We start from the raw sequence: 25,475 nt of genomic DNA, 5'->3' as shown, positions 1-25,475 counted from the left end.
TATTATTATTTTATTATTATATAGGTGCCTCTTTTAGGGTAGCATTTAATGTTTGATGCATTACTGTATTTTAATATTTTGTTGGAAGCCGCCCAGTGTGGCTGGGTATAAATAATAAAATTATTATTATTATTATTATTATTATTATTATTATTATTATTATTATTATTATATTTGACCAGGCATTTGAAATGTGATTGTGCTAAGGTGGGAGGGGGGTTATCAGTCTGTTTCTGTTTTTATTATGTATTTATTATTTTATTATGTATTAATTATTTATTTATTATGTATTTTATTATGTATTTTCTGTTCTCATTTTGTAATTTTACATGAACTGCCCTGTGATCTTCAGGTGAAGGACTGTATACAGTACATCAATAGGACTGTAAAAAATCAATGAATCAATAATAAGAAAACGGACAAATATTCCCAGCGCAGCCCTGCAGAGCAGCGCTAAGCGCGCCCGCCTTCTCCTCTGAATCCACAGGACTGAGGGGAAGAGGCGGGAAGCCACTTTGGTTCATTCCCGCGAGATTTCCCAGCTCTCGCGTGGCGCGGCGGCTTCTCGGCCTGCTCTCGAAAGGAAATCTCGCGAGGCGTCGCCCGGGTCCTAAGCAGCCGCGTCGCCGCTGTCGTCAAGCGGGCCATGAGGAGCCGGGCGGCGGCGGCGGGCGCCCGGGCCGGCGAGGTGCCCCCTTGAGCCCCAGCCAGTCCAGCCCGCGTCCTTGGCGAGATGGAGGCGAAGCGGAAAGAGCCGCGGAAGGCGCTGAGGATCAAAGTCATCTCCATGGGCAACGCGGAGGTGGGCAAGGTAAGAGGGAGGCGCCCTATTGGCTGGCGGGGCGGGGAGTGACAAGGCGCGCAACCAGTCAGTCGCCCCCTCCCCGGTCGTTATGGCAGTTGGGCGTTAGCGTGGGATGGGGCGCTGATTCTTTGGCCAAGCGCAAAGGCTTCTGGGAGGGCAGGAGCAATCCTTATCTGTAGAATTATATTTGCATATATGTATATTGCAGGCATCCCCAGACTCGGCCCTCCAGATGTTTTGGGACTACAACTCCCATCATCCCTAGCTAACAGGACCAGTGTTCAGGGATGATGGGAACTGTAGTCCCAAAACTGCTGGAGGGCCGAGTCTGGGGGTGCCTGGTATAGTGTGTGTGTGTGTGTGGTTGTTGTTTAGTCGTTTAGTCATGTCCGCCACCTCTTGACCCCCTGGACCAGAGCACGCCAGGCACTCCTGTCTTCCACTGCCTCCCGCAGTTTGGTCAAACTCAAGTTTGTAGCTTCGAGAACACTGTCCAACCATCTCGTCCTCTGTCGCCCCCTTCTCCTTGTGCCCTCCATCTTTCCCAACATCAGGGTCTTTTCCAGGGAGTCTTCTCTTCTCATGAGGTGGCCAAAGTCTTGGAGCCTCAGCTTCAGGATCTGTCCTTCCAGTGAGCACTCAGGGCTGATTTCCTTCAGAATGGAGAGGTTTGATCTTCTTGCAGTCCATGGGACTCTCAAGAGTCTCCTCCAGCACCATAACTCAAAAGCATTAGTTCTTCGGCGATCAGCCTTCTTTATGGTCCAGCTCTCACTTCCATACATCACTACTGGGAAAACCATAGCTTTAACTATACGGGCCTTTGTCGGCAAGGTGATGTCTCTGCTTTTTAAGATGCTGTCTAGGTTTGTCATTGCTTTTCTCCCAAGGAGAAGGCGTCTTTTAATTTCGTGACTGCTATCACCATCTGCCCAAGAAAGTAAAATCTCTCACTGCCTCCATTTCTTCCCCTTCTATTTGCCAAGAGGTGATGGGCCCAGTGGCCATGATCTTCTTTTTTTTTATGTTGAGCTTCAGACCATATTTTGGGCTCTCCTTTTTCACCCTCATTAAAAGGTTCTTTAATTCCTCCTCACTTTCTGCCATCAAGGTTGTGTGTGTGTGTGTGTATACACACACACACATGCAAATATAACTCAAATATACACACATATATATATAGATATATATATATATATATATATATATGCTAATGTTTATATGCTGACTTTCCTCCGAGGGACTCAATTAAGGCAGCATAACGTGGTTCTGATTACCTCCTACGCTCACAACAACCCTGTGAGGTAGGTTAGGTGACAGGGGCTTGTGGAGGACCCGTTTCCCGCTTTGCTTTTTGTGCCGGTCCCTCACCGTTTTATCCAACCAGGACAAACACATCGTTATCTTTTATCTTTTAATTTGAAAATAAATAAAGGGCCACCCAATCCTCTTTGAGTTGGTTTTGGTTGAGTGCCGCTGGGGAAGGGGAATCCATTGGATTTCATCCACAAACAGTAGAAGTATAATAGGTCACCCATTTTCCCTCTACAAACACTGACATTTAACGAGTTTGGGAGGTTTTGCTTCCATTGTTGTTGTTGATAATGATAATTTCAGGGACAGACCCCTGTTTCTTGTTTTTGTTTTGCCTATTAAGTTAATACAGCATGTTTAAACAGTAATACAGTAACTTGGGAACTTATCCTCTCAGTTTTTTGGAAAATGTAAATTGTAGGTGTTTTAAAATAGAAAACATATATTCTAAACCATTCATATCATGACTTACTAAATCAAGATATGCATGGACTTTTTGCCTGCTCGTATAGCCTCTTTGCTCTTTCCTTTTGCTGCAATTCATAACTAAATTGGGAAGCTTATAATTAACCACAGTTTACCGCTTCAGATGAAATAGGAAACTATGGTTAATTAGAAGCATCCTGGTTTAATCAAACTGAAGTGTGATTGTTTCAACTGCCCTTTTGCTTTTTAAGTTGAAAACAAAATTTAAAATAGTTTATATTGAATCAAATTTGCCAATAATGCACATACACATACAGATATGTGCTTTAAAAAGACCTGCTTTGCACTTAACCTGGCGAAATACGGAATATAGTGGGTTGAATAGACAGCTCAGCCAACTGGGTAACAATCTCCTTCCTTTTGCATTTTAGAGCTGCATTATAAAGCGATACTGTGAGAAGAGGTTTGTGCCCAAGTACCTTGCAACAATCGGCATCGATTATGGTGTCACCAAGTGAGTAGCCTGCTTTCACAATAGAGAACACTTGACACAGCAGCTCCTGAAACTAAGAACCAAGGCATTGTGTTTGTGAAACAGAAAGATGGGAAATCATGCTTTGATTTTTCACTTACTTCAATCATTCAACATTTTGTTGCTATAATATTAATGGAAATTGCTACTGGGAAACTACAGGTGTATGTGGGCATCTCGTTGTGTGTTATATTTTGCATGCAAGTGGGGCACATCCCAGAGGAGCAGATTTTACGTCTCGGATCAGCCCCTTATTAGCTTGTAAAATTCTCCTTGAAAGGAGAGTACAGGTGGCAAGCATTTTGCACAGGGGTCCATTCCTGCTCCCTGCACATGTTGGCAGAGTGCACATACCGTATTTTTCGCTCTATTGGACGCAGTTTTTCCCCTCCAGAAATTGAGGGGAAATGCGTGTGCGTCCTATGGAGCGAATGCAGGCTTCTGCCATAGCCGCGCGCAATCCCTCCGGCAGGGAGAAGCTGCACGGGGCTATGGCTTCTTTAGCCCTGCGCAGCATCTCCCGGCAAGGAGAGGCTGCAGGGGGCTAAAGGGGAAGCCAAAACAGCTAGCGGGATCCATCCCGCTCGCTGCCTCGCCTTCTTCCATAGCTGCGCGCAACCTCTCTGCAACCTCTTCTTTGGGGAGAAGCTGCACGGGGCTATGGCTTCTTTAGCCCTGCGCAGCGTCCCCCGGCAAGGAGAGGCTGCAGGGGGCTAAAGGGGAAGCCAAAACAGCGAGCGGGATCCATCCCGCTCGCTGCCTCGCCTTCTTCCATAGCTGCGCGCAACCTCTCCGGCAGGGAGAGGTTGTGTGCAGCCTGTACGCTGCTCTTTGGGGCTGGGGGGGGGGAAATATTTTTTCCCTTGATTTCCCCCCCTAAAAACTGGGTGCGCCCTATGGTCTGGTGCGCCCTATGGTGCGAAAAATACGGTAACTGCACCCTGCCCCATTCTTTCTGCCCCCATTTTGCCCTCTTCTTGGTCCTAAAGGACCCATGCGTCAGTGATTGCATGTCAATTGGGCATGCCTAAAATGGTCATCGCCTGTATGTAATCTGGATGCCTGTGGGTTGCCCTTCACTGGTCATTTATCCAGTTACAATTTTTCTTTGCAGATTAGCCCAGAAGCTTTTTACTGAGCTCTAAATGATCACGCCAAAATTCATCTGTGCTCAGCAGTCGTGTTGCGATGCTTGCCTAATACCCATGTCATAGAAAAGTTGAACTTGGTCTGAGAAAGAAGGGTCTCTGAAGTGTGTGCACTTCTTGCACCTTATGGCTGTGCTCCTCTTTCTTTCAGAGTGCAGGTTCGGGATCGGGAAATCAAAGTGAATATTTTTGACATGGCTGGACACCCCTTCTTCTATGAGGTAAGCGAGGTGGCAGCTTTCTGGCCATTAGTTTAGGACATAAATCCATAGACTTCCGGTCCTGGCAAGCTAAATTGCTCCATGGTGAAAAATGTGGCCTACTTCATACCCTCACATGAGCTGGAGGGCTTTGACTAATTTGCATTTAACATTTATAGATTGTCTGGGCATTTTGGCTTACGGTCATTGTTACTGTAGGATATCTATTTTAAATCTTAGTAACTATACGAGAGCTGAAAAGTAACGAATTTGTACATGGCCTGTCCTGATGCAGTTAATCTGCTAAGATTGCTGGTCAATCCAGCAGCAGCGCTTTTTTGCCCGCACAGATGGTGTCAGATCAGTTGAAAAGTGGCACACATGTAAAGGGAAACTGATCCAGACATTCCAAGCCATTCTCTTTCCTGTAGAACCCTCTTGGTCCCAAATATCCAGTTGTTTGTTTCTGTGCTCTGTTAGGTACGCAATGAGTTTTACAAGGACACACAGGGCGTAATCCTGGTGTATGATGTTGGGCTGAAGGAGTCGTTTGATGCCCTCGACTCATGGCTCGCAGAGATGAAGCAGGAACTTGGACCACATGGAAACATGGAGAATATTGTCTTTGTAGTTTGTGCCAACAAGGTAACCATTCCCAAGAGGAGGCTAAGGTGTAGAAAATCTTGCTTGTAACCCTGGGCTCTTGCCGAGGCTGCCCCCACTCACAAATCAGAGAACAGTATGTAGTTTGAAGACTTTACCAGTGTGAATGACTGGATTTTAAAAAGGTTAGGTAAAGTTCATGGGGGCTAGGTCAGTAGCTGTGAGCCAGGATCATGCTTCCACCCACCCACTTGTGTTTCAGGTTGATTGCACCAAGCACCGTTCTGTGGACGAAAGTGAGGGGCGGCTATGGGCAGAGAGCAGAGGCTTCCTTTATTTTGAGACTTCTGCTCAGACTGGAGAAGGAATCAACGAGATGTTCCAGGTAAAACCAACTATGTCAAACCTAGAAGCCCTCATTCCAGCCCTTTTCCTTGGCTCTCAATGGTCTTTGCTCTGTAAGGTTTCAATAAATGCAACAAATGAAATAAATAACATTTTGTAAAAGAATTATATCAAGAGAGTTACCCTTGAAGGTGAAGTTGTATGCCCCAAACAATTTGTTTGGCTTATTCCTGCATTGCAGGGCTTTGGGCTAAATGACCCTCAGGGTTTTTATTTTTATTTTTTTTAAAGATATTTATTAAGATTTTGTATAATAAAACAAGCATCACAATCAAACGAAAAAAAGAAAGACAATAAAAAAACAGCACAATCAAACAAAACAGAAAAATACAATAAAAAACAGAAAAGATAAGAAAAAACAAAAAACAAAGAAAATCTAGTTTTTTACTTATTATCTTTATAACCCTCTTTCCTGACTTCCTCTCATCTCCCTTTTCTGTGTTCCCCTTTACACAATCAAATTCAGCAATTCCTTACCCTCTTTCAAATCCTATTCAATATTATACATTTCAACCTATTATGTCTCCGGTTTTTCCTTTCCTTTTAAACCTTGTATCATTTTGTTTAATTTTGACATAACTTTACTCTGGTCTTTTCACTCTTTTCTTTTAAAACATTTTTGCATAATCCTTTTAACTATGTCACTGATGCCATATTATCTTTATATCCAACATCATTTTAACATTCAAACACTTTACAATGTTTTTGGAGATATTCTTTGAACTTCTTCCAGTCCTCTTCCACCGACTCTTCTCCCAGGTCTCGGATTCTGCCAGTCATTTCTGCCAATTCCATATAGTCTATCACTTGCATCTGCCATTCTTCCAGGGTGGGCAAATCTTGTGTCTTCCAATACTTTGCGATGAGTATTCTTGCTGCTGTTGTTGCATACATAAAAAATGTTCTATCCTTCTTTAGCACCAATTGGCCAACAATGCCCAGAAGAAAGGCCTCTGGTTTCTTAGGAAAGGTATATTTAAATACCTTTTTCAGTTCATTATAGATCATTTCCCAGAAAGCCTTGACCTTCGGGCACGTCCACCATAGGTGAAAGAATGTTCCCTCAGTTTCTTTACATTTCCAGCATTTGTTATCAGGCAAATGATATGCTTTTGCAAGCTTGACTGGGGTCATGTACCACCTGTACATCATTTTCATAATATTTTCTTTTAAGGCATTACATGCCGTAAATTTCACACCAGTGGTCCATAACTGTTCCCAGTCAGCAAACATGATGTTATGACCAATATCTTGCGCCCACTTAATCATAGCAGATTTGACCGTTTCATCCTGAGTGTTCCATTTTAACAGCAAGTTATACATTCTTGAAAGTATCTTAGTTTTAGGTTCTAACAATTCTGTTTCTAATTTCGATTTTTCCACCTGGAAGCCTATTTTTTTATCCAAATTAAAGGCCTCTCTAATTTGATAATAATGTAACCAATCTCGCACTTTATCTTTTAGTTTCTCAAAACTCTGCAATCTCAATGTGTCTCCATTTTGTTCTAATAGACCCTCAGGGTTTTTAATGACTTTCAAATGAGCAGCCCTTCACTTTTAAATAAATAAAACAATAGGAGCTAGTAGTACAAGAGACTGGTCATGCTGACTGGGAGGCCTTGTGGATTTGGGGTCAAGAGAGACAAGGGACAGTGGTCTGGCAGATTATAGGTGAAGACAACCCCTTTTGACTGTGGGGTGGCTAAGTGGCCATTGATGTGGGGGAACTGAAAACCCCAAAGAATGGTCTGAAGGTCACTGCAACACCCAGAGAGCCATGCAGTGGCTGTTCTGACACCTTCAGATGAAAAAGGAACTGGCTGAGGAAGAGGCAGCAGTGGAGATGGCAGGTGGTAGGTTTAAGAGTCTTGGTCTTCCCCACAAAATCTATATCTGTTCTCCCTTTCTCAGATTTCTCAATATGAGGTAGCAGAAGGACCTGAGGTTTGGTCCCATTAATGAAATAGGGATTGTCAAGCTACAGGCACATACATAACTTTGCTACCTGTTCCTTCTGTGTGCTTGTAGACTTTCTACTCTGCCATTGTTGATTTGTGCGACAATGGGGGAAAGCGGCCCATGGCCAGCATGAGCGTCAGTTTCACCAAGGAGCAAGCGGACACCATCCGAAGAATCCGCAGCAGCAAGGACAGCTGGGACATGCTGGGTGTCAAGCCAGGGGCCACCAGGTAATGGAGGCAATCCCTTCTGGTGTAATAATAATAAATTTTATTTATATCCCACCCTCCCCAGCCAAGACTGGGCTCAGGGCGGCTAACACCAGATATAAAAACAATTGATTAAAATACAACTTAAAAACAAGATTAAAATACAACATTAAGATGCAGCCTCATTTCAGTAGAAACTCAAATGAAAAACTTTTTAGGGATGAAAACATCAAATCTTCATCCAGACTTGTCCTACGTGGGCCAGAAAAAAGCCAGGGAAGTCCCCAAATAGTAGTTCCATCACAGAAGGAGAAAGAAAAAAAGAAAGAGGGGGAGGGGATCAAGTTGATTCCAAGCCAAAGGCCAGGCGGAACAACTGTGTCTTACAGGCCCTGTGGAAAGAAATCAGATCCCGCAGGGCCCTGGTCTCATGAGACAGAGTGCTCCACCAGGCCGGGGCCAGTGTTGAAAAGGCCCTGGCCCTGGCTGAGGCTAATCTGACTTCCTTAGGGCCCAGGACCTCTAGGGTGTTGCTATTTATGGACCTTAAGGTCCTCCGCGGGGCATACCAAGAGAGGTGGTCCCATAAGTACGAGGGTCCTAGGCTGGGAAGGGCTTTAAAGGTCAAGACCAGCACCTTAAATCTGCCCCTGTACTCCACTGGGAGCCAGTGCAGCTGGAAAAAGCACTGGTGAATATGCTCCCATGGCAGGGACCCCGTGAGGAGCCTCGCTGCAGCATTCTGCACCCGCTGGAGTTTCTGTAGAAGCCAGCAAGGGAGAATTTGGCAGACAGAGAATGGGAAGGGGCCCTTGGGCAAAGCTATAACTTTGGGAGCTTATTACGTTTGTGCTTGTGGTGGCCTCTCTTCATGGATGCCTGTCTTGCCCTCCAGGGATGAGGTGAACAAGGCCTATCGGAAGCTGGCGGTGCTGCTCCACCCGGATAAGTGCATGGCTCCTGGCAGCGAGGACGCCTTCAAAGCTGTGGTCAATGCACGGACTGCCTTGCTTAAAAACATCAAGTGAGAAAGGGAGGAAGCAGCTTCTCCCAAGGACAACTGATCCCTTTTGAGAGGGCTGCCCTTCTCCAGTCCAAATGAGAGACCTCAAGCGTTGCCTTTGAGCAAGGGTGGTAGGAGCAAGAACCAGAGGGAACCACTACGGACAGTTTCCCCTCGTGCACCTCAACCATCCAGAACTGTCCTGCACTGTTGCAACCAGCTCGTCCATCTGTGGTGGATTGCCAAATCCATCTGAATGCATCCGTAGCTGTACTTTCCTCTGCAGGGAAGCTGGCTTTTGATTGAGTTGACTCTGAAAAATATTTAGTCTTTGTTTAAAGAGCTGCTCCTCTGTACTTTGTTATCCCAAACTTGGTGCTTTTAAGTCCAGCCTTTTCTCCTCCTCGCCCTATGCCTGGCAATGTGTCCTGTTCCTTTCGAATGGTCCTCAATAAGTGAGCTATGGTTCCCTGCCCTCCCTTTCCCATGGCCATAGCTGTATAAGGTGGTCACCTCACATAGCATCTAGCCACTCAGACTGGAGCACAAGGAGGAGTGGCTTAGAAGGTGGGTTGCCCCATCTATGCTATCTAGAACACCTCAAAAACATAACTGGAAGTGGAGGAGCAAAGAGGGTGGAGATAGGATCCTCCCCTTTTGCTCGTGGCCTCTTTTCATTTCCCTTCTTCCAGTCTCCTAAGGCAGTGGGTTTGTCTGGCAGGGAAGATTAACTGGAAAATGTGCTTGTGATGGACGGGATAGCAGGATTCATTCTGAGGCTCTGTGGTTTCCAACTTTTGCATCCCTTTGCCTGACTGCTCATAAAGTGGCATTTGCACCTACAGCTGTCACGAGGCCACTTTTCAGAAAATTATCCAGGGAGCACCAAAAGGTTCTAACTGGGAAAGACTCTGAGATTATCTCTCTACAACCTTGCTTCCTGGAGTGTCAACCATGGGAAAAGGAAGCTTTCTGACCTTTGGGTCAGAGTTGGAGATGAGTGAGAACTGCAGGACTGTGCCGCTTGGCATTTATTGCCTGCCTTCAGTGCAAACTGTTTAGCTTTTGATCAGGTAATGGAGGGAGAGATTCCCCCTCCCCAGCCAAAAATGATGCCCTCCCCTGCAGTGTTTGTATAGATATATATTGATTCACATGTGCACTTTAAGCCTTGGGCAATGGTTTAAGCTTGCAGACTTGTATGAACCCCACAGTAGTTTCTTCCCCTCCAGTTGCCCGTGAAGCTCAGTCTTAACAACCATTGTAAATGCCTTGTGATAAAAATTCCCTGTGAACTTAAGGTTTTGCTGTATACCCTTGCGATTGCACTTTCCTGCCTTTGTTTTCTGCGTGACTGAGATCTGCCTCCATTCCCCCTGCCATTTTGTTCTCCTGCTGAGCTTTTGACCTTGTGAACTCCCATCTCCAGGGCAGGCTTTTCTACATGTGGAAGGTACCGCAAGCCCTCCTGGCTCCCTCAGCAGTTGGTGCGGTCCCCGACAAAGATGGCTGTGCAAACCAGAGCAGGTTTGGCACCACAAGAAGCTCCCTTGTACTGAGTCAGACTGTTGGCCCAGCCAGCTCAGTATTGGCCACACTCAGTAGCAGCTGCTCTCCAGGGTTTCAGACAAGGAGCATTCCCTTCACTACCTAGAAATGCCACAGATTGAACCTGCAATCCTTCTGCATGCCAAGCCAGTGTTCTACCAAGAGCTATGTCCCTTACCCTTTATCAGTCTGCTGTAAGTGCAGGGCTGCCCCACAGAAGAGAGGGTACCTTTGTATTTTAGGAGACTGTAGATCTATACTGACTCCTGTTTTATTTCTACTTCAGGTCTGGCAATTGGGGCAGCCCAGCAGGCATGAAACTAAACCAGGATGGAAGTGGGGAAAATCCAACGTAATCTTTTCTAATGTGAATTATATTTTTCTTTTTTCTCCTTTCTACTAATGCAGATTTTTTTTTTTACGCCTTTGGTTTCATTCTTGCACCATCATTCCCCACCCCTTCTTTTTGGGTGCAGAGCTTTTACGTTTTCGTTTAAAAAGGCTATTGAAGCTGCAAGCAGCTGTCCCGTCACAAGGAAAGGCTTTGTCGGGAGGTCTTGCTCTGTAACAAAACTGTTCTGCTAAGATCACAAAATGCCATCCCATCAGAACCAGAGTGCAACATGAAGAGATCAGAGCACACAATATTGCCACTGTGATTTATCTGGGTCAGATCCTGCCCCCGAGAATGGGCAGCAGCTTCCTGTAATTTTGGTGTGATCCTGGCATGCTAAGCGGGGCATATGGGAGGTTCCCTGTTTGCTAGTGATGGCATATTTTTGGGGTGCTTGTATAGTTCAACTTTGCATGATCTCTGTTGAATCCTCACTTGCGCAGCCTCTTTGGATGAGCAGGGAAATGGAATAAGCCTGGGACATGGAGCAAATGTGTTCTCCCTCTTTGCATCTGCCCAAGAACGTTCCAGCGATCATGACCTTGTGACCGATTTCTCTGTAAAATTCCCTCCCAGTGCAGGCTTTTCTTCTGAAAGTGGAAAAAGGTAAATGCAGGGTGACTTAAACTCCAAGCCATAAAGGCAGGGATCTCTTTCAAAGCATTTTCTGTTTTTCAGAAACAGTTCCTACTCTCCACCCACCCCATTCTCGGCCTGCCTTGTGTGATAAATGGATTTGAATGCACTGTATTTATTTGGTATTTACTTACACTCAACCTCTCTCACCATACATCTGAAGGTGTGGATCAGCTTACTGTGAGCTGACTGAAGATGATGGAACGCCAGACACCTGCATGTTCTTGCATAGAAAACGTTTCTTCTTTTGAAGTTTATGTATTATTTTTTTTACAAAATTAAATTGGATTTAAAACACACTTGATGCTTTGGTTATCGAACATGTGCATTAACTGCCTTTTTGAGACCCTTGTATACTTCTCTAGAATGATGGAAGGGGGTACAAAAGCAGCTTGATTAGGGTTTGGTGAAGTTCTGTTGAGCCAGTCCAGTTCGGTAAATTGGTCTGGTTGGATTTAGACATTAGACATTTGCAGATTCAACCCCTACGTCAGCCCTAATTCATGAGTGGCTGTCTTGCTGGGCACGACAGCTTTATTCGTGTGACTCTCCTTTTCCTGCGAGTGCTGCCCCCATTTTACTTGTACTAAGTTTCAGTTAGTAAGGCTCAAGGATATGAACAATATGCTTGGTTCTTTCAGGGCAACCGCTTGCACACTGGACCCTTGCCCCTCTTGGCTGATAAAAACTAGCAGGAAGGAGACAGCTGGCTGGGCCAGCAAGGTGATTAATGTCTCCTTGCGAGAGGGGGTGGTACCTGACTGCTTGAAGGAGGCAGTGGTAAGACCACTCTTAAGAAACCCACCTGGATTGAGAAAACATAACTACTGGCCAGTTGACAAATCTCCCCTTCTTGGACAAGGTTCTTGAGTGGTCACGGACCAGATCCAGGGACTCTTGGAGGAAACTGATTTTCTAAATCCATTTTGATCAGGGTTTAGGTCTGGTTTGGTGCAAAAACTGTCTTGTTCAACCTGTATGATGGCTTCAGCCAGGAGAGAGACAAGGGTCCATGTATAGCCATTTATAGCCTAACTTCTGTTTTCTATGCTTTAATAATAATAGTAATAATAATAAATTATTTTATTTATATCCCGCCCTCCCCAACCAAAGCCGGGCTCAGGGCGGCTAACAACAATCAAATAATCCAACATTCTAAAAACATTTCATTATAAGAATTAATTAAAAGCAAATTGATGGCAACCGTTAAGCAAAATTCTGTGCAGATTGCCAAAGGAGGGAGTCAGGCTGCGCCCTGACCAAAGGCCTGGTGGAACAGCTCTGTCTTGCAGGCCCTGCGGAAAGATGTCAGGTCCCGCAGGGCCCTGGTCTCTTGTGACATAGCATTCCATCAGATTGGAGCCGCAGCCGAGAAAGCCCTGGCTCTAGTTGAGGCCAGCCTAACCTCTCTGAGGCCTGGGACCTTCAGGATGTTTTTATTTGCAGACCGTAAGCTCCTCTGTGGGACATACCAGGAGAGGCAGTCCCATAGGTACGAGGGTCCTAGGCCATATAGGGCTTTAAAGGTTAAAACCAGCACCTTAAACCTGATCCTGTACTCCACCGGGAGCCAGTGCAGCTGGTATAGTACCGGATGAATGTGATCTCGCAGCGAGGACCCCATAAGGAGTCTTGCCGCGGCATTCTGCACCTGCTGGAGTTTCTGGGTCAGTCTCAAGGACAGCCCCACGTAGAGCGAGTTACAATAATCCAGTCTGGAGGTGACCGTCGCGTGGATCACAGTGGCTAGGTCAGGGCGAGAGAGGTAAGGAGCCAACTGCTTAGCTTGGCGGAGATGAAAAAATGCCGCCTTTGTTATAGCTGTAATCTGCACCTCCATAGAGACGGAGGTATCGAAGATTACACCCAAACTCTTAACGGACGGTGCTGGCACTAATTGCACCCCCGCAAGAGATGGGAGTTGCCCCCTCAATCCCATATCGTCCCGTCCCAGCCAGAGGACCTCTGTCTTCGAAGGATTTAACTTCAACCGGCTCCCACGTAACCATCCAGCCACAGCTTCCAGACATCTGGTCAGTGTGTCTGGGGCCGAGTCAGGATTGCCATCCATCAACAGATAGAGTTGGGTGTCATCGGCATACTGATGGCAACCCAACCCAAAACTCTGCACAAGCTGGGCGAGGGGGCGCATAAAGATGTTAAAAAGCATCGGGGAGAGTATCGCACCCTGAGGCACTCCACGCACCAAGGAGTGGCGCAATGACAATTCCCCCCAAGCGCCACCCTCTGTCCCCGACCAGAGAGAAACGAGCGCAGCCATTGAAGGACTGTGCCCTGGATCCCCATGTTGGCAAGGCGGTGGTCCAAGAGTTTGTGATTGACCATGTTGAAGGCTGCTGACAGGTCTAGAAGAATCAGCAGCCCCGACCCGCCTCGATCCAGCTGCCTGCAGAGATCATCTGTTAGGGCGACCAGAGCCGTCTCGGTCCCATGACCAGCGTGGAAGCCGGACTGGAATGGATCCAGAGCCGATGTTTCATCCAGAAACCTGCCAAGCTGTTCAGCAACCGCTCTCTCAATCACCTTACCCAGGAATGGAAGATTTGAAACCGGGCAGTAATTGGATAGATCTAAGGGATCTAATGATGTTTTCTTTAAGAGCGGGCGCACCACTACCTCCTTCAGTTCCCCTGGGAATATCCCGGTGCCAAGGGACAAATTGATGATATCCCCCAGGGGGGCCCACACCTCGTCTGGGCATGCTCTATTCAGCCAAGACGGGCACGGGTCAAGAGGACAGGTGGTGGGCTTTCCAGCTCAGAGGAGCCTGTCCACATCGGCTGGGGATATCCGGTCAAAGTGGTCCAATACTGGACCCGAGGACAGTCGAGGGGCCTCCAGTTCCTTTATTGTATCCAAATTGGTAGGGAGGTCATGGCGGAGCAACAGGACCTTCTCCGCAAAAAAGCTCGCAAATGCCTCACAGCTGTGTGTCAAATTGTTATTTAAATTTGGCTGTCCTTCAAGGGACGTTAAAGATCTAATTATACTAAATAATTGCGCTGGGCGAGAGCTAGCGGATGCAATGGAGGCTGAGAAGTAAGACTTCTTAGCGGCCTTCACCGCCATATAGGTTTTCATAAAAGCCCTATAAGATGTTCTTGAGGCTCCGTCACGGGCACCCCGCCATACTCGCTCTAGCTGTCTGAGGTCCCGCTTCATTTTCCGAAGCTCCTCGGTAAACCAGGGAGCCCGGGGTCGCAGAGGGCGCTTAGGTGCGATCTCATCGATGGCTGCCAGGAGCTGGATATTCCAGCCCTCAACAAGCTCGGTCAATGAGTCGCCAGGGGGAGCAAGGTCCCGCAAGGCTTGACGAAATCTATCAGGGTCCATCAGCCTCTGCGGGTGAGCCCAAATTGGCTTGCCACCTAAGCAGGGTGAGGGTGGAATGTCAATCCTGGCTTTCAGAACGTAGTGATCAGACCATGGCACCTTCATCGAAGGAGACATGATCACATCTATACCGACGCCAAAGATCAAATCCAGCGTGTGGCCTGCTTGATGTGTGGGGCCCGAAACAAACTGGGAGAGCCCTAGTGTCGCCATGAAAGACACCAGGTCCAGAGCCTGTGAGGAGGGAGTGGCATCAGCATGGATGTTGAAGTCCCCCAATACCAATAGGCTAGGGAACTCCAAGGCCCAGCCGGCCACCGCCTCCAGCAGGCCTGACAGGGTGGCTGCTGGTGCGCTAGGTGGCCGGTACACCAGCCAGACAGCCAAGCTCACCTCGGAGCCCCACACTAGGCCAACACATTCAATGCCGGGGGTCGATGGCGTTGGTAGAACCCTGAAAGAATAATCTTCCCGGATTAATAATGCCTCCCCCCCGGCCCACAGTCCGCGACTGGTGGAGGACGGAGAAACCTGGGGGCGCCATCTCTCGTAAGGTAACTGTTGCCCCTTCGCGCACCCAGGTCTCCGTCACACAAGCCAGCTCGACCCCCTGCGAGGTAAAGAAATCTCGCAGAGTGGCGGTTTTGTTGCCTATAGACCTGGCATTGCACAACACCAGTGAAGGAGGTGAGTAATCCTTGCTCACCCTACCCTTGTCTCTCGGGATGGGGTGCAGATTGGAAGGGGTACGAGCATATCCGTATCTCGATCCCCTTCGCCTATAACATCTGCCCCCACCGCCATACTTCCCTCGTCCCACCACGGTAGCAATCCCAAACCTCATACCAACCTCCATTTACAAAATAGAAAAACAAAACAAACCAAAAACAATTATAACAAAACAAAATCAATCCCCAGCCCACTCAGTATCCAACCCCAAACCAAAATAAAACGGAACAAAATAAAAATACATAAATAAAAAACACTGTTCACGGTGGTACAACCAAGTAAAAAGTAAAAACACCTTTCGAACACTTTAAAATATATAAAAACATTTTTAACATTTGCTGCAGCAGCACCAGTGTCCTTAAAGCTGTGGCGGTGGTGAGTGTGGGCCCCGGCCCCCAGGCCAGGTGGAATTAGCCTGAGGAGGGATTTATTTTTATTTTTTTAAATAATCTTTATTACTTTTCAAACTTACGGCAGACAAGAAAAAAGAACAAAAGAAGAAACAATACAATAAACAATACAAAACACAACCTTAACACTAAATTAAACAAAACAAAACAACAACAATTTAAAAAACATATAGCATACCATTTCATTAGTCTATCTTTCGTTCCCTTATTTCATCGACTTCCTCTCACCTCCCTTTTTGTATTCCACTTCTGTTACTTGTTTCAGCAAATCCTTTCCATCTTTCTCTATTTTTATCATTATGAATGTCTTAACATATTTTTAACCTTATTTTCCATTAATACTAAAATACTTATTTATACTTAACTCCTTATAGCATTTCTGCTAAAGCCATAAAGTTTCATTCCAACAATTTTCAAACACTCATTAATTTTACAATATTTCTATGTACAAACTTTAGACTTTCCCAATCTTCTACCACCATCTCTTCTCCCTGGTAGCCTGAGGAGGGATTTAGTAATCTCTGGTAGATTACTGCAACGTGTTAGACATAGGGCTGCCTATGAAGTTGCTTCAGTTGGTGCAGAATTTGGTGGCCAGGTTGCTCACGGGTAATAATAATAATAATTTATTATTTATACCCCACCCATCTGGCTGGGTTTCCCCAGACACTCTGGGTGGCTTCCAACAAAATATTAAAATAGTCCTTCAGTTATTAAAAGCTTCCCTAATCAGGGCTGCCTTCAGATATCTACTAAAGGTTTGGTAGTTGTTTTTGCCTTTGACATCTGGTGGGAGGGTGTTCCACAGGGCGGGCGCCACTAGACCGTTTGAACACTACATTGACTGCCAGTTAGTTTCTGGGCCCAATTCAAAGGGCTGCTTTTGACCTATAAAGCCTAACGTGGCTCAGGACTGCAATACCTCAAGGGCCACCTCTCCTCATATGAAGCAGCCTGGATCCTGCGATTACCCTCTGATCCCCTTCTTCATGTGTCTCTTCCCAAAGAGTGGCAACATGAGAAAGGGCCTTTTCTGCAGTGGCTCCCTTGCTTGTGCAACACTTTCCCCAGAGAGGCTTGCCTGGCTCCTTCCTTACACATCTTTATGCACTAGGCAAACATGTATCTGCATTGTTCTTGCACCCCTTTATTTCCCATTCTGTAGCTCAGTCTTTGAGCATTGGCTTTGCATACACAAGGTTCAGTCTCTGCTATCTCCTGGTAGGACTGGGAAAGACTTCTGCCACAACAAACACACCAAACTGTTGCCACAAGTCAGTGTGGGCCATCCTGACCAAGATGGACCAGGATAAGGCAACTTCATGTGCTCTGTGTAACACAGACACCTGGGAAACAGCACGGCCAGTGATGTAACAGGACCCATGTCCCTCTTGCCTTGCTGGTCGCCCTCTTTTTGTGCTGGGACACCAAAGCTTTTCTTGTAATGGGCATTTCTGTTAAGCCCTGCTGGAGAAGCTACCTGAGTTTTCCTTCAATGACCACTGGGTGACACTATAGGCCCATGCTGAAAGTAGGTAAAGGTAAAGGTACCCCTGCCCGTACAGGCCAGTCTTGACAGACTCTGGGGTTGTGCGCCCATCTCACTTAAGAGGCCAGGGGCCAGCGCTGTCCGGAGACACTTCCGGGTCACGTATGCTGAAAGTAGAGCTCTTAAAAAGCGGATTCTGAGTATATTAAAAAGGTAAAGGGACCCCTAACCGTTAGGTCCAGTCGTGGACGACTCTGGGGTTGCGGCGCTCATCTCGCTTTATTGGCCGAGGGAGCCGGCGTACAGCTTCCGGGTCATTCTATGATTCTATGATTCTATGTGGCCAGCATGACAAAGCCGCTTCTGGCAAAACCAGAGCAGCGAACGGAAACGTTTACCTTCCCGCCAGAGCAGTACCTATTTATCTACTTGCACTTTGACGTGCTTTCAAACTGCTAGGTTGGCAGGAGCTGGGACCGAGAAATGGGAGCTCACTCCGTTGCGGAGATTCAAACCGCTGACCTTCCGATCGGCAAGCCCAAGAGGCTCTGTGGTTTAGACCATCTTGGCTCCTGCATTGCTCTTCTGTTGACGTAAGTAAAGGCGATTTCCTCCAACAACCACTTCCCATCAGTAGCCCTCTGCATAGAGGACCTTAAGACATTGTCTTCTACTGAATCAGGCAAAGGATTCTCCTGCCTCCCTTCATAGACTTATCTAATCCACTAGACTTCTCTTTTTGCAAAATTCAAAGGGAGGTTTGCAGAGTTCTGTTGTAAGATGCAGTTGGAATAGGCCCTGGAGCCAGCACATCTTCCGAAGCCAAATTCTGCCCCTCGTACTGATACTTTCAGGGGGCAAATAGGTGGTGGTGTTGGGCTGAGGTTAGAACCTAAAGAAAAGGCTATTGTGCAGGTGTCTGAATTGGGCTCGGAGAATATACAGCATAGGCCTGTTTCCTTCTCAGTATTCCCCTTGCTGACAGAGACCCTTTTTCTACCCAGTGCTCTCCCAATTCAGTGGCAATATTAGGCTATGTACATGCTATACCAGGGTCAGCAAGGTTTATCTTGCTTGGGCCGGATTGGTCCCACGGAGATTCCTCCGTAGGTTGGATTCTGCACTTGCCTGCAATTTTCAACGCCTGCGCAGACATGATTTACGGCGCCACCAGAGCGAGTCCCCATACCGCACTGCGCTCAGTTCGGGGGCAGCTTGTGGGCTGGTCAAAGGACCTCCGCAGGCTGGTTCTGACCCATGGGCCTTAGGTTGCTGACCCCTGCACTATACCTTTAAAACAACAACAACAATAATAATACCTTTATTGTCCCCTGCACTATACCTTTAAAACACACTCAAAGCACATTTCCACCCTCAAAGAATTCTGGGCGCTGTAGTTTATCCCTCACAAAGAAAGAAGAGTTACTATTTTATTGCCCACCCTTTGCCCCAAGGTCCCAGTGTGGGTTAAGTGTTCCAGAAATTTAAAATACAACACTTTCGATTCCCAGCCGCCCTTTGTTGTTTAGTCGTTTAGTCGTGTCTGACTTTTCGTGGCCTCATGGACCAGCGCACGCCAGGCACTCCTGTCTTCCACTGCCTCCCGCAGTTTGGTCAAACTCATGCTGGTAGCTTCGAGAACACTGTCCCACCATCTCGTCCTCTGTTGTCCCCTTCTCCTTGTGCCCTCCATCTTTCCCAGCATCAGGGTCTTTTCCAGAGAGTCTTCTCTTCTCCTGAGGTGGCCAAAGTCTTGGAGCCTCAGCTTCAGGATCCGTCTTTCCAGTGAGCACTCAGGGCTGATTTCCTTCAGAATGGAGAGGTTTGATCTTCTTGCAGTCCATGGGACTCTCAAGAGTCTCCTCCAGCACCAGAATTCAAAAGCATCCATTCTTTGGCGATCAGCCTTCTTTGTGGTCCAGCTCGCACTTCCATACATCACTACTGAGAAAACCAGAGCTTTAGCTATACGGACCTTTGTTGGCAAGGTGATGTCTCTGCTTTTAAGATGCTGTCTAGGTTTGTCCAGCCGCCCTCAACAAACTGCAAACTCATGCCATTTGTAGGTTTTTTTATTTGTTTATTTATCTGCCCCCTGTTTGAGAGGTCCAGCTGTTTAATCCCTTTGAACAATTTAAAACTGTGTTTCCTATAGTATGGTGAATTGGGTCCCACCAGAAACCAGACAAAAGTTAAGTAAACGAGTTACGTAACTCCTAATGTATGAATACCGAAATGTAGGCAAGAAGAAGTGTATTAATGAATGCAGAGGAAGGAACTCCAAATTCATAAATGATGAATATGAATTTCACAACAGTTTACTGAAAATCATAGACTCATAAATCGTAGAGTTGGAACGGACCCCAAGGAGGGTCATCTAGTCCAGTCGCCTGCAATGCAGAAATCTTCGAACCCACAACTCTGAGATTCAGAGTCTCATGCCCTACATGTTCTACTGACTGAGCTATCTTATTGATAACCAGCCGTGCCTGGTCTGTAAGCACATGAGGGTAAAAATGTATAGGACCCCTGAAGGGTTAAATCCAGTCCAAGGTGACTATTGGGTGCGGTGCTCATTTTGCTTTCAGACCGAGGGAGCCGGTATTTGTCCACAGACAGCCTTCCAGGTCATGTGGCCAGCATGACTAAACTGCTTCTGGCGCAACAGAACACTGTGACGGAAGCCAGAGTGCAATGAAATGCCATTTACCTTCCTACCGTAGTGCTACCTGTTTATCTACTTGCACTGGTGTGCTTTCGATCTGCTGGGTTGGCAGAAGCTGGGACAGAGAAATGGGAGCTCACCCCGTGGCAGGGATTCAAACCGCCAATTTGCAAAATATTTCAAAAGGACCTGCCCAAACTGAGTGAAATGGCAGTGAACTGGCTAATGCAATTCAATATAATCAAGTATAAAATCAAGGTGAAAAATATCTTAATTTCACATATAACTCACTGGATCTGAACCGGCGGTGAATTGACCAGGAACAAGAGCTGGGGTTTGAAATAGATGAAGATGGAGACCCAGTGTGCAATGTGGAAAAGGCAAATTCCATGGTAGGGATCATTTGGAAAGGAGCTGAAAAGAAAACTACTGATATCATTTGGCCATTATACCAATCTATGGTGTGATTGCACTTGGAATACTATGTATGGTTTTGGTTGCCTCATCTCAAAAAAGGATATTGTAGACTTGGAAAAGGTTCAGAAAGGGGCAGCTGAAATTATCAAGGGGCGCGGAATGATTCTCCTATGAACAAATGTTGCAGTTACAGGTAGGTAGTTGTGTTGGTCTGCCATAGTCGAAACAAAACAAAATAAATAAAATTAAATTAAAAAATTCCTTCCAGTAGCACCTTAGAGACCAACCAAGTTAGTTATTGAGTAAGAAGCAACAGGACAGAAGTGTATAAACTTGGCGAAGCATGGAGAAAGCGGGGTTCAGAAAAGTTTTCTTCCCTCTTTGATAACACTAGGGCTGGATCTACGCAGATATTAAAAAACGCTATGAACAAGCCATGGAAAACCCTGCTATAAAATAGATATGCAATTTGCCATTGAGCTCTACAGAGCCATCTGGTGTCACTTTTCTATAACGCACTTATAACGTTGTTATTGCAGCTGCGTAGCTGAGTCCTAAAGCTAGTAGACATTCAACAAAGCTGAACGTTGGAAGATTTAGAAAAGATAAAAGAAAGGACTTCTTCATGTAATGTAGTTAAACCTTGGAACTCACTTCCACAGGAGGCAGTGATGGCAACCATCCATTAATGGAGTTAAAGGCTAGCCAACATAGCGATGTCACAGTCGTCTGGTGGGCCACTAGGAGGATAGGGTTTTATTTTATTTAAACACATCCCTTTCTTTCTTCCCCTTATACCTGGAACTGCCTTGCACATCCCGCCTCTATTACTTCTTTCAAACCCCTCAAAGCCACCTTTTCCACAAAGTGCTTGGCCTAATAAATGCCTTCTTGTACCTAATCCTAAACCCTGGTGTGGAGAGACAGCCCCACTTTTATTCTGGATATGTGAGGAAAACCGGCTTTTATTTACCATGGCTTATTCACCTTCCAACCACTGCCACCAAATGTCTGCGCTCTACTGCTTTGCCAACACCTTTCGCTGTATCCCAATCGCTGCGGTGATTTAAATGTGGTATAAAACCAGCCAGACACACTTTATAAGGTAATAAAAATAGCAAGATGCTATTTGTTTATTATTAGCTGTAGAGGTAAAATAAGGTAAATATTATACTTAAATGTGTTACCGTCACCTTAAGGTTTTATGTTTACTTTTAAAGGGGGACTGTTATTTTAAATGGCATTTAAAAATAAGCTGATTTTGTAAAGCGCTAACCCTGTTTAATTTATATGTTCTAACCCACAGCAGCGATGTCACGCTGGCCACGTGACCCGGAAGTGTCTCCGGACAGCGCTGGCCCCTGGCTTCTTAAGTGAGATGGGCGCACAACCCCAGAGTCTGTCAAGACTGGCCCGTACGGGCAGGGGTACCTTTACCTTTACCTTTACCTAACCCTGTTTAATTTATTTGTTAATTACCCTTATTCCTCTTTCCCCAGTTAGAAAATTCCTAGCAACCATTAACCAACAACAGTGCCCAGAATATTTGATGGAAACAATGTGCTTCAAATGTGCTTTAAAGGCATAGTGTGTATGCGACAGTGGGATGCAGCACCAAAAAACGCAAATTCTATTCTAGGCTGCATCAACACAAGTCTAGTGTACAGATCAAGGAAAGTACAGTGGTACCTCGGGTTACAGATGCTTCAGGTTAGAGACGCTTCAGGTTACAGAGTCCGCTAACCCAGAAATAGTACCTCGGGTTAAAAACTTTGGTTCAGGATGAGAACAGAAATCGTGCGGCAGCAGCAGCAGCGGGAGGCCCCATTAGCTAAAGTGGTGCTTCAGGTTAAGAACAGACCTCCGGGACGAATTAAGTTCTTAACCCGAGGTACCACTGTAATAAGGTAAAGGTAAAGGTACCCCTGCCCGTAGGGGCCAGTCTTGACAGACTCTGGGGTTGTGTGCCCATCTCACTTAAGAGGCCAGGGGCCAGCGCTGTCCGGAGACACTTCCGGGTCACGTGGCCAGCGTGACATCACTGCTCTGGCCAGAGCCAGAGCCAGAGCCAGAGCCGCACACGGAAACGCCGTTTACCTTCCTGCTGGTAAGCGGTCCCTATTTATCTACTTGCACCCGGAGGTGCTTTCGAACTGCTAGGTTGGCAGGCGCTGGGACCGAGCAGCGGGAGCGCACCCCGCCGCAGGGATTCGAACCGCCGACCTTTCGATCGGCAAGCCCTAGGCGCTGAGGCTTTAACCCACAGCGCCACCTGCGTCCCACTGTAATAGTACCACTCTATTCTGCCTTGGTCAGACCCCACCTGGAATACTGTGTCCAGTTCTGGGCACCACAATTTAAGAAGGATATTGGCAAGTTGGAACGTGTGCAGAGAAAAGCGACCAACATGATCAGGGGTCTGAAAACCAAGCCTTATGAGGAACGGTTGAAGGAGCTGGGTATGTTTAGCCTGGAAAAGAGGAGACTGAGAGGAGATAGGATAGCCATTTTCAAATTCCTCAAGGGCTGTCACATGGAAGATGGAGCAAGCTTGTTTTCTCCTGCTCTGTAGGGTTGGACTTGAACCAAAGTTGTAAGAAAGGAGATTCAGACTAAACTTCAGGAAGAACTTTCTGTCAGTAAGAGCTGTTCAGCAGTGGAACAGACTCCCCCAAGAGGTGGTGGTCTCTCCTTCATCGTAGATTTATAAGCAGAGGTTGGGTGGCCATCTGTCATGGATGCTTTAGCTGATATTTCTGCATCGCAGGGGGTTGGTCTGGATGACCCACGGGGTCCCTTCCAACGTCACAGTTCTATGATTCTGCCCCAGTGTTGACTCCACAGACTGACAACAGCTTCCTTGGGTTTCAGGCAGTTTCTTTTCAGTCACATAAATGTTTTTTGGGTGCCATCCACTTGTCACACGCAGTACATTTTATATCCTCGTTTTAAACTGGAGTGAAATTGCAGCATGAAAACCTGCAAGAACAAAGTGCTTCTCTTTGGCAGCGTTTGATTTCCCAATGGCTACAGAAATACTTTCTGACACCTCGCAGTATAATAATACAGTATAGGGTTGCCATATTTCAAAAAGTGAAAAAATAAAATGAAGGTTTTTCTCCCCCAGGACATTTCAGCGATTTATACCCGGACACTGTTTCCAGCAGACATATGGCAACCCAAAATAATAGTAACAAGAAGAAGAGAAAATCCTCACCATCAAGTGATGAAAGCACTTCACGTTATATAGCTGTACTCCTCACAACCACCTTGAATAGTGTTGGCAATTTGGGCTTCTGTATATTGACCCAAACGGGATGCGGGTGACACTGTGGGTTAAACCACAGAGCCTAGGACTTGTCAATCAGAAGGTCAGCGGTTCGAATCCCCATGACGGGGTGAGCTCCCGTTGCTCGGTCCCTGCTCCTGCCCACCTAGCAGTTCGAAAGCACGTCAAAGTGCAAGTAGATAAATAGGTACCACTCTGGCGGGAAGGTAAACGGTGTTTCTGGTCGCTGCTCTGGTTTGCCAGAAGCGGCTTAGTCATGCTGGCCACATGACCCGGAAGCTGTACGCCGGCTCCCTCGGCCAATAAAGCAAGATGAGCGCCGCAACCCCAGAGTCGGTCACGACTGGACCTAATAACAGGATGTCACATAGAGGAGGGAGAAAGGTTGTTTTCTGCTGCTCCAGAGAAGCGGACACGGAGCAATGGTTCCAAACTACAAGAAAGAAGATTCCACCTAAACATTAGGAAGAACTTCCTGACAGTAAGAGCTGTTTGACAGTGGAATTTGCTGCCCAGGAGTGTGGTGGAGTCTCCTTCTTTGGAGGTCTTTAAGCAGAGGCTTGACAACCATATGTCAGGAGTGCTCTGATGGTGTTTCCTGCTTGGCAGGGGGTTGGACTCGATGGCCCTTGTGGTCTCTTCCAACTCTATGATTCTATGATTCTAATGGTCTGGGGTCCCTTTACCTTTACCGACCCAAACCCTTATGAAATGATGATCCTCTTAACCCATCTATTTATTAGAATAATATTCCACATCCCGTTTGAAGTTGCGGTAGGAGGGCAGTGCATTTCGCAATGCGAATTACCAGAATATTTGCTATTTGCTTTGCTCTGCCTCCAGAAATCACAGGAAGGAAGGATCTTCGGCTCAAATGCTGCCTGCGGATTTCCCACAGGTATCTTCTGCTTGACCACTGGAAAACAAGATGCTGGGCTGAGATGGACCATTGGCCTGATCCAGCAAGCTCTTCTTACTTCCAGCCCCCAAGGAAGCCAAGGCCGGCCACCAGCGCCCCGCCAGCTGATGGCGCGCGGCGCGCTCCTGAGCGTGTGCAGAGCGCCCTTCCTTCCTTCCCTCGCATCCTTCCTGGGCGCGGGGCGGAAAGGGTTACCTCTGCCAGCGGCCGGCGGAGGGTGGGATTTGGGAAGGTCCTTCCTTCCCTTTCCCAGGCTCCGCAGCCCCGGAGCGGAGCGTGGGAGAGGCCAAGCCGGGCCGCCCGGAGCGCAGCGAGAACCACGACCGCGGCTCGTCCTGTTGCAGCGGCGGGTCTTCCCTGGCCGGTGCCCGGGCGAGGGCCACCCCGGAGGCGGCGCGGGCCGGCGGCTCAGCCTCCTCCGACGGAGCCCCGAGGCCGTCGCAGCTGCGGCAGAGGCGCCTTCCCAAGCAGCGCGCGTCGGCTGGGTAGCAGAGGGGACCTCCTCTCTCCTCCTGGCCTGGAGAGTCTTAGTTCGGCATCGTCTGGCCTGGGCTCCTTGGGAGCCCCAACCTCTCCCTCCCTCCGCCGCCGCTAACCACTGGGCGCTGCTGCCTCTGCCTTTTTTGCGGGAGAAATCGCCTTCCATCAGTTGCCGCTGCGCCCGGGCGCGCGCACCCACACGTGCGCCTCCGGCTTCCCCCTTGCACTGGTTTGAGTTCGTTTCGCCTTCTCTCCACCCTCTGCCATCGCCCGCGCGGAAGCCTCGCTTTGCTCCTCCTTCTCCCTCCTCTTTATTATTTTTTTTTGCCTCGCGCACACACACACACTTTTGGCGTTGCGCTGGGGAGGAGATTTCTGCTCCCTCCTTCCCTTTCCATCCCTCCGCGCATTTCTCCTCCGCCTGCGACGCGCGCCTGGCGCAGCCGCCCGATCCAGGCGCTCCGAGGGTCTTGCAGGCGACGGGAAGGAAACCCCCAGGCCGGGGAGCCGGGCTCCGAGACGCCAGCGAGGCAGAACCGGG

At 47.3% G+C, this 25,475-nt stretch overlaps 1 protein-coding gene across 1 annotated transcript; it reads left to right on the top strand.

Annotated features, from left to right (window-relative positions):
- Positions 1 to 620: 620 nt before the first annotated feature.
- On the top strand, positions 621 to 11,481 carry DNAJC27 (DnaJ heat shock protein family (Hsp40) member C27). Its single transcript, XM_079968998.1, has 7 exons — positions 621 to 811; positions 2,977 to 3,059; positions 4,377 to 4,446; positions 4,906 to 5,070; positions 5,291 to 5,413; positions 7,462 to 7,622; positions 8,497 to 11,481. Exons 1-7 carry the CDS (start codon positions 734 to 736, stop codon positions 8,627 to 8,629), a joined length of 813 nt encoding a protein of 270 aa, XP_079825124.1. The 5' UTR covers positions 621 to 733; the 3' UTR covers positions 8,630 to 11,481.
- Positions 11,482 to 25,475: the final 13,994 nt, after the last annotated feature.

Source organism: Podarcis cretensis, assembly GCF_951804945.1.
Source record: "Podarcis cretensis genome assembly, chromosome: 3".
Lineage (NCBI taxonomy): Eukaryota > Metazoa > Chordata > Lepidosauria > Squamata > Lacertidae > Podarcis > Podarcis cretensis.
The sequence above is the reverse complement of the archived record's forward strand: the minus strand, read 5'-3'. Positions and strand labels throughout refer to the sequence as shown.